This window comes from Lepidothrix coronata, unplaced genomic scaffold (assembly GCF_001604755.1).
Source record: "Lepidothrix coronata isolate B3197 unplaced genomic scaffold, Lepidothrix_coronata-1.0 Scaffold14, whole genome shotgun sequence".
NCBI lineage: Eukaryota > Metazoa > Chordata > Aves > Passeriformes > Pipridae > Lepidothrix > Lepidothrix coronata.
The window spans coordinates 9,167,892-9,177,596 of record NW_016690194.1 but is presented as its reverse complement, the minus strand read 5'-3'; the positions used below and the strand labels follow the sequence as shown (position 1 = coordinate 9,177,596).

Genomic DNA, 9,705 nt, shown 5'->3' with positions numbered 1-9,705 from the left:
TTCTAAGCCTTAAACCACAGCTTTTGAACTTGCATATTCACCATTTTCTTCAGCAGTCCCTGATCCTTTATATTTAGAAACACAAGGAAAGTGCAGAAGAATGGAAACTAAAGATACCTGTACCTACCTGCAACTGCTGCAGCGGGAAATGGGTCAAGTTCCCTGTCGACTAGATGAAGGTATTTGTTTCACAGAAGTTGTTTAATTTTCTTCATTTATTTAATAAGGCTATAACCTTTATATTGCATATGCCTGGCTGTCTGTTATGTCCTAAATAACAGGAATATTGATATTAGGATTGAAAGTAGCAATAATTAAATTAATGTATACTGACTATATTGTTGTGTATTCCCCGTTGATTTTATGGAACGTATATTGTAGTTCGTCTTTTAATGATACCAGAAAGGGTGGCATAAAATCCATTCCTTGTAATTTTGAGCTCCAAATATTGTTTTGTAAAGATTTATGACTGGTAAGATAACAAGTTTTCAAGTTGCTGATTCATCAGCCTATAAGGATGTTAGCCAGGTTATGGGCTTTAAAAGCTTTAGTGTTTTTGGTTATCTTGTTACTACTATGCATTTAAGATATTTGCTGTAGGAAAGGGTTGCAATACTGATGGATGTGTATCTGCACACCCTATTTTTAAAAGAAGAGTGTAGAGAGAGGAAACAGGACAGCCTGTTGGGTGCATATTCCAAGTCAATGCATAAATTCCTCAGTGGTGCAAATATAATGAAGTTTCACAGTTAGATCTTCACAAGAGGTATCTCATAAAGCTTACAATTACGTTAGCAAATGCAGTGGGTAATTTAAGCTTTTAGGATAGCTTTGACTCTTTTTATGTATAAATCACCCTCACACAGCTTACGTAGATGAATTCAAAATATTGTGTGTGCACATTTACACACTAAAGGGGAGTTTGCATTTTAAACGTTTCATGGTGCATTAAGTAAAATTGAGGTCCACGGTATTGGAGAGGGTCTACCAAAAAAAGAGAACAGCTCTTTTCTAGCACTGTTTTATTGTTAAAATTAAGCCCATCTTTAACCTGCTTTAACAATGTCAACAACTGAATGGCGCTCAAAGAAACTCTTTTTGCACACAAAGATCCGTCTTTAAAAGCTGTTCAGAGAGGAAGGGGATATATGTCTGCAGGACAAGGGCAATGTCAGCTTGATATTGAATTTATAAGAAGAAAAGGATGAGACATAGGTGAAAAGGACATTGTTAGTATATTCCTGTAGACTGTGCAGCAACCAACTGTCCAGGATACAGTATGGAGGAATGTAATATACAGCTGAGCACAAGAGAAGGGCACGTGTAATTTAATTTGTTAACCTGGTACTTTCTGTAATCAAGTTTTGTTTATTTAATGTAGGCTTAAAATGTTAATCACAGCAACTGAGATGTGAATGAATGAAAACATCTTTGCTCAAATAGTTTGTGTACAGATGTTTGAGCCTGAAGAAACTTGCCATGTGTTTTTGTAGATGAGGAAGTGAGTAATCAGTGAAACTAGTATGGGTGGTATAGGAAAATCACGCACATGGTCTTGGCACAGCTGTGTGCTTGCCACATTCCATGAGATATTTCATAATGGAAAACCAATTGCTCCACTAATATAGGATACCTACATTATCAGGTATATGTTGTGAAGCACCCAGTGAAGTCACAGGATCATACAGATTAGGCCATTAAATTTTGAGTGAACAAGAAGGGCGAAAGAAAGTCCTTGAGTGACGACTTAAAAAAGAGAGAATATCTTGGTTTGTGTGTTTACATGACTTGATGTGTTTTTTGCTTAATTTTAATTTTTATCAATCAAATTTTAAAAGGTCAAAAATGTAAGTGGGCAAGATGGTGATTAAGTCAGCAGAACTGTATAAGTTGCTGCAGTAGCAGGAAATTTGGCCATGTGTTTAGTTAGCAAGATTGCAGGCCCCTGTGCCTCCAGTGGCTTTCTGCTGGTCAGATTCCTGGTTTGAACTTGCTGGTTTCAGAGGCTTTTCTATTTGTTGTTATGTAATTTACACAGATCATTGTGCAGTGTAAAGATCTGTCAAGAAACAGCAATAAACTAGGCGCTGCCACTCTATGTGGTGTTTCATTGTTAATGTTTTTAATTAAAATATTTGCTTTGAATCCATGCACACATATATTGTATATGTCACAGTTCAGTCTCAATAGTTTCCTGAGTTCCGAGTTCCTCACCAGTGTTAATCTGTGTGTACTTCTGATTATATTGGAGCAATTTATGGCAACTAGTGGTCAGCTCCAGAGCTTCTGCGTCTCAGAGTGTTTGTGCTGTGTTGCAGCAACACGAATGGGATGATACGCCAGTATAAATAGGTATTATCCCCCTCAGATATTTAGTCTGATCCCAAAAGGAAAATTACTAACTTGCATTTGCTGAGTAATTAATTACATGTATCTTTTTAAAACCAAATTTCTTCAAAACTAGAAAGATATAGTGTACTGAATCCTTTGTCTATTCTAAGTGTCGCCATTTAAAGCGAGCTATCAAAAGCTGATCTTTTCTGGCAGTCACAGATTTTCCATGTGCATTTTTCTCCCATGCTTGCTAACTATGTTCAGATAATGTCCAGAAAAAATGTCAGGAAAATCTTTCCTAAAACACTGGTCTGGGAAAGCAAGCACAGTTATTATCTCATGTGACTGCAGTTTTAGGAAAGACTTTTAATTGTGTATAAATATGTGCATACCTGAGGGAATATCATTAAATAACATTAAAGACTGGGACATAATGTGTGTGCTGAAAAGCTTTCTGCAGAGAGAATATCAGGGGTCTTTTGGAATGGGGGACAACTACTTTTGGCCTTCACTGTAGCATCACTGCCACAATGGGACACTGCCTCAGTTTATGTGTTTCTTCTTTTTTTTAAATAACATTATTTAACACTAGAATTCATTGTTTTCTTCACCAGGTATCACTCCATCAAAAAAAAAAAAAAAGTCTGTCAGCTTTCTGAAACCAATTATTCCTACAGTTTTTGCTCTTTCTATTAGTCAGCCCTCTGCATTTATCAGCTGGTAGCTGAGACGCTATTTTCAGAGTGGAAGATTTTTAATCTTTCTATTCTTTCCAACATAAATTAAATCAGGCAGTAATAGCCATGCAGTTAAAATATTTTTGCTGCTTTAATGCTTTGTCTATTTTGTTTAAGATACAGTTTTTAGAACAATCTTGGCAATATTCTGGTATGACTGTGCTTTCTTAAACCACTTAATCCTCAGTAAAAAACCCTGTTTTTACTGAGGCATGCTAATGAAAACACAGTCCAGTGACAGAGTGCTTATGATCTTGTGAAAGTTTCACCTGTGTATGCTGTTTGCTGCATTATGTTCTGTTTATTTTCCTTCCTCTTGCCACTAACACAATGTTCAGCTGAAACAGACCTGTCCTTCGACCTGTTTTGAAGTGTTTCTTTTCCTGGGGACACTTTATAGGTAATTCTAGAGGTGCCAATGACCAGGCCCAAGCTGTGGCATCCCAGCAGTGACTCCTTCCCACTGGAAGGAAAATCCAGTGTGCAAGGGAGGAGGAGGCAGTGGTACACAGACACCCAGACAGTCAAGAGAGCAGACATGCCAGGCAGCCGGTAGCACAGCATATGCTCTGCTGTCTAGAAACAGCCAAATTCAATCCCAAATCCTGGCAACTCCTGTGATGTGGCAGAGCTAGTGACATAAAAAATATTTTCTTGCTAGCTGTGTTTGTAAGCCTGATTCTGATTTTAAGTAAGAAGAGGAAACATTTGACCTTGAACTAAATTACTGCTTGACTCACTCCAGACTGCCTTCCTAAATCTTATCTCATTTCAAACGCAAATTATTTATGCCTTTTCTTACAGGCACTGAATGGTTGCTGCCTTCCATCATGAGGACATGTGGATTTTGCTGGCCTGCAGCAGATCCTGGTCTATCCCACATCAAAACATTTTTGGTCATTGTGTATAGAGCCATACCTACATTTGTTTTTCAAACCTCTCTCCCCCAGCTTAGAGTAGCATCAAATGCAGCTCACCTGTCTTGCAGCAAGACATGCAATTTGCCACTTCTGTGTGCCACCCACTTCAGCAGTGTGATTAAACCATTCATTTCCCTCCTTGCAGGAAAGAAATGTTCTATCCCAGTCCAAATGACGTGGTAGGTAGGGAGAGGTTACTGCCAGCTCAGAGCCTAGGGATATGTATCAGTGTCTGGGTTCTGCACTGTCAACAGAGTGGGCCAGGATGTCTAGCAGGTCTCTCATATATGACAGAGAACAAGCAGACCTGCTATTGAGTTCTTTTCCATCCCAATTTTCTCCACTGGGAGAGAGTTGTACTGAAGTAAATAAATAAAAGGGCTGTTTTTACAGTGAACATTGCTTCCCCCTTGCCCTATAGAGAGCAAAGTGCATCCAAATGGCTTCTGCTCTAACCTCAGTAAAACGATGATGAAAAGAGTCAACTTTGGGAGGACTATTTGTTTCAGCTTCCTTGAGTGATGGATGGAGACATAGTCATTGCCTCTTTGATGCCCTCTGGGAACAAATACTAAATTCTAGCATGACCCTGGAACAAAAAACAACATTTTCCTTTGTGATTTTCCTATTTATTTTCTTGAGAATCCTGATTTTTGCTTCTTTTGAATTCTCCTTGACCCGTACCAGAGTATGCCAACCACAGCCTGGGCAGTTGGACTTGATGGTCTGGAGACAGGACAGTTTGACTATGCTCTTGCCTGGAGACTGAGAATTATGGAGGCTTATTTAGCACTCTGATAAAGAAATACCCCATAATGTCTCTTTATTTTCTTTCTAGTTTACATTTTTCCAAAAACTGTAGGACTTGCAATATACAAATATTTACACAATGAATTTTATTTTAATTAAATAACAAAAAAAAATTTATTGAAAGTAGATTAGTGAATCTCCTCACTGTGAAAAACCTAAAGTTGCATGAGGAAAACTTCTCTTCAGAAAGCATTGAAACAATATGTGTATGTGATCTCTTATAACAAGCTAAGAAATACCAGAGCACATCATCTCTTGCACAGGCTTTTTATCATTAACAAGAGTCTGTAGGGGAAGATATGAATTACCTTTTCAAGTTCCCCAAGGCTCTTACTCTGTATCCTACACTCTGAAGACCAGTGAGGAAGCATCCCATTCCATAAGATGAGACCAAAAGAGCTAGGAAACTTCAGGAGAAAAAAAAATTATCCATGTTTTCCCAAGTATTCAATAAGATGTTCCTTCTTAGCATTAAGCAGTGATTAAGCTGCTTAATATTAACACATCAGTGACTGTAATCTTTGTTGAGAATAAGATATGTAATTATTTTGGCCTATCTATGTCTTTTTCTGAAAAAAATTATTTCTACTAAGATAGATTTTTGCTTTGTTCCTACTGCACCATATGCAAATGAATCTCAGTCTTGGATGTATTTCAAACCCTGTGTTTCCAGCATTCACTCAGTCTGTTTATTTGGTGGATCAAAAGGTCATCCTAATGAGGTGACTGAAATATTTGCGCCAAGAATCAATAAACAACCACCACCCTCTTTATTCATAAATGTCTTTGAATGCATTTGTACAGTGAAGACCCATTCCTAGAAGTCAGTGTAAACAAACAAACCTTAATTGATCAGGGGAAGAAAGATTTACAAGACTGCCTAAAATTTAGTGGAACTACTTAAAGGTTAAGTGGACGTTTGCAAGCATTGTGTAGCAGAATTGAAATATTTTAGTGATACCAACACCTGATGTACTGCCAGGAGGTAAAAGGCCACACTCCTGAACAGATGAGTCTCCAAAATGGTCCTAATGCTGCCAGACTTCTTCAGCATCCTGGAGTAGGGACAGGGGGATTCATGCTGCATCTTTTCAGACAAAGCTTTAGATTTAGCTATTTCACTCGTTCTCTAATAATGGCAAGCATTTGGGAAGTTTTCCTTCACGCTTTGGCTTGCAGTCTGTAAAGGGAGAAGCAAAGTTAGCCCCATAGCTGGTACAGCTAGGGCTGTGCTGACTCATCCAAGCTGGGGCTGTGACCCCAACAGTGGCACTTAGAGTTACTTATTTCCCTTTTCTGCTTGTCCTGGCCATCCATTAGAGGTTGCAGATATTTGTAGGAGAGGCAGGGAAAGGAGGAGTAGCTCTGCACACTGGCTATCACAGTTCACAGGAGAGCAACCACACCTCCCAACACAGCTCCCTGATGAGTCCACAGGGAGAAGCTGGGCTGTGATCTGTCACTGCTGAAATAGGAGCACAACTTGTTGCAGGGATGATAGGGTAACCTGGTCAGAGGGGGACAAGAACACAACTATGTATTACAGAAGCCACGAGGTACTGGCATTAGCTACATATTTATCAGTGGCAGGGCACCTAGATCATAGCAAACTCAAACCTTCAGATGATTTCACAAAGGTAATGACAGCATGACGTACAAGAAATGTTCCTATTGGTGCACTGATGCTGCCTAAAGCCATGTGTTGTCAATGTTTATGAAGGAGCAGTAACAGCATTTCTCCCACTTGCCTGGGATTCCTCTCCTGCGTCAGGTTCTGTTTGTTTGGAGATCCTATACATTTTATTTTAAAAGATAAAGACTTCTCCTCAGAGGGAGGTCATGACTCTGATCAAGGGAACGTAGAACAGTGTTCAAATGACACAACTGGATTCTTGTGTGAGGTTTGGAAGTTGCTAACTGAGGACTATTTTGGAGACTTGGCTGGCCAGTATCTCTGGCATATTTGGAACCATTCCAAGGAGGTATTTTTGTAAGCCACTGGGATAAGGCAGTAAATTAAGGGTAATTTAATACTGCCGGGAAGTCACTTTAAGTCAGCGTGTCTGTGGATATTGCTAAACTGACCATAGCAAAAACAGGACATTCACACCCATTCCCCCAGCGCAGCAGAGTTTCCCCTTCACACTCTCAATGGTTAAGAGAAGGTTTCTGAAGACATGATGGCAACTCAGTTTCATGGTACCTCACTTTTTCTTTTCTCCTCTTGAGAAACTAGACCAGACTTTGAATGGGAATATTACTATTCCAGTCCTCAAAGGAGGCCCTGGCACATCACTTTGCCTCACAAGAATATGTATTCACTGTGGAAAGACTGAACTATTAATGAGATTGGAAAGGAAGGGTCTGCGTGCTAATACAGCTGTGCTCAGGCGCATCTGCATCACTCTGGTATATAGGCTTTTGTTTATTCTATCAGTTTCTGTTGAACATCCTGTGGAATCTTTAAAAATTCTTCTTAGAATTAATATTTCTTTATATAATTTAAGCACATATAGTCATATATACTGTAGAATGGAGAGGAATATGTGAAGTTTTTTGCATTTTAAATTCTTTTAAATACCACATTTATGTTAGTTTCTTCAATTTCAGTCCAAGGAGTTTAAGTCAGAGGGTTACTGCAGAGACATAAGGCCAAATAAGGACAGGATAAAACTCCTTACTGGTAGGAAGTAAAGCTGTTTTACTCCACTGAGGATTTCAAGACTTTTATATCCATGACCTTTAAATGAAAGTGCTGGACTAACAGCATGGAGCTGAGATGGGAATTCTTTTCTCAGTGATGTATGGGGGGGGTGTGTTTGTGTGAGAACAGTCCTTGAAGCTGCTTCTCCACTGCAGTCGGTGTTGTCCCAAATATGGGTTCTATCCAGACTGCAAGAAAACAGATAGATAGATAGATAGATAGATAGATAGATAGATAGATAGATAGATAGATAGATAGATAGATAGATAGATAGATATTTATTCCCTGTCTGCTCAGAGATGGGTGTTGGGTGGTAAGTTCACCCTCTCTGCATGCCAAATACCCAATTTTACAACCTTCAAACAGTGACAAATCAACAGCCCCCCTTTAGAAGACAATCTAAAACTAGATTCACTGCCTAAACGTTTATTCACCTTCATTTAAAGACACAGTACCCACTGATTTTACCATGCATTATCTATGGGGTTATGTGAGTAGTGGTCGGTGAAAGATAACTTAGTCAGCTTTTACCACATAATCCCCCAGAGGAAGGACTGGAGGTACCTGATGTGTGGCTACATGCCCTGTGAGCCTATTGGGATCAATACAGAAGGATTTTCCAGGTTTGGAGCTCTACACAGAGGTATTAGACCTACACATGAGTTGTGGTCTCATGGGATAATTTCAAGAAGTCTAAATAAGAAATTGCAACTTCTGATCTGTAGACTGTTTGGTAGGAATTTATATTTGTCATGGTTTGAGAACCCCAAAATCTAATTCCCTAGTCCAAACCCCCTCCCACATCTCAACTGAGTGTGAGGTGGTTTTTCCAGACACCACACAAGACTCAAAATGGGGGAAAGGGAATATATTACAATGACTGTACAAATAAATACTACAATACATTATATACAATCTTAGCTATCTCTACCATGACATAAAAAATATTTACAATGGATCAAATCTCTTCTCCCCTCCAAATAAAAGTCCAGGAGGGAAGAAGGAAAAGATCCTTTCCGCTCTCAGAGCAGCAGTGTTTCTAAGGCAGCAGGCATCTCTTCTGCAGCAGCTGTAGCTGGATCTCTGCCAGTACACACAAGGGGGTATCCAAGCCCTCATGGCCCTTCGCCTCCAAGCGAGGGTCTTCTCTTCTGTGAGCTGTGTTCACCTGGACACGGTTGTTTCACCATGGTCATACCACGAAGCACGGGGGTCTTTGTGACGGTCTGTATCTTCAGGGGATTCAAATTCCCCGTTGCAGAGCTCCGTGCTCTGTCTCAGGCAGCGGGGAGGCCAAGGTCACCCCCTCCACATTCCTTCTGAGCTTTACAGCTCCTTTCTGCAGTGCTGTAGCACTCCACGACTCTTTCAAGTAAGAGTTCATCATCTTCCTCCTTTCTTGGAGGTCTCAGAGGGGTATGGGGTTTTATTTCAGTTCTTACCCCAACTTCCTCTCTCTCTCTGTGGAGCCTAATTCTCTCTCTGCTGCTGGCTCTCTCTCGGTTCTCCTTCCAGGAGTTCTCTCTGTGTTGCTGCATGCCTGTCGTTGTTGTTTGGTCTTATCTCTTCTGGCTCTCTGCCACCGTTTCTTTGGTCAGTGCAGTTCTGCTGCTCTTCTGCTGCTGCTGCTCACAGTGAAGAAACATCCCCCAGCTCTTAGCTACAGATACTTAGCCCAGTCTTACACTGTTCCAAGTCTCTGTAGCCCCCCTGCCGGGGGCTGGGGGGGGGAGGCAGAGGCTCCAAGGGGCTCCGAGCCCCTTGCTCGTGGCTCTATAACATGACTACTTCAACAACAACAATAACTACCTTCTCTTCCGTTCTGCTTGTGATGTGTTTATATTTTGCAGAAGCGCTCATGGGGTAAAACCTCAAAACCTCAAGGGTCACCACCCCCTGGTTTTTACCATTTTATAACTTCAGGGGGAAAACTGTTTCCCCCCACCACAATATTCAATTTGATTTAAAGATCAACAAACTTATCCATGTCAGTTACATAGCCCACAGACCCCATGAGCTGCAGGGAAGAAGATGAAAACCTGTCATTTACAGCACAACTGGGACTGTGGCCATGACCTGAATTTTTTCCAACAAAGAATCTCATTTTTTTCATCCTGGTTTATTTAAATGTGCTTAGTCTGTAAAACATGGAAAATGTCTATTCATACTGATGTCATCTGCAGAAAATAAACCTGTTTGT

The 9,705-nt window shown here is 40.2% G+C and overlaps 1 protein-coding gene across 1 annotated transcript; it reads left to right on the top strand.

Annotated features, from left to right (window-relative positions):
* Positions 1-4,512: 4,512 nt before the first annotated feature.
* On the top strand, positions 4,513-4,789 carry CTXN3 (cortexin 3). The gene is given in 3 exon segments (XM_017806059.1): positions 4,513-4,558; positions 4,561-4,653; positions 4,656-4,789. Coding segments are annotated over 3 exon segments (273 nt in total).
* Positions 4,790-9,705: the final 4,916 nt, after the last annotated feature.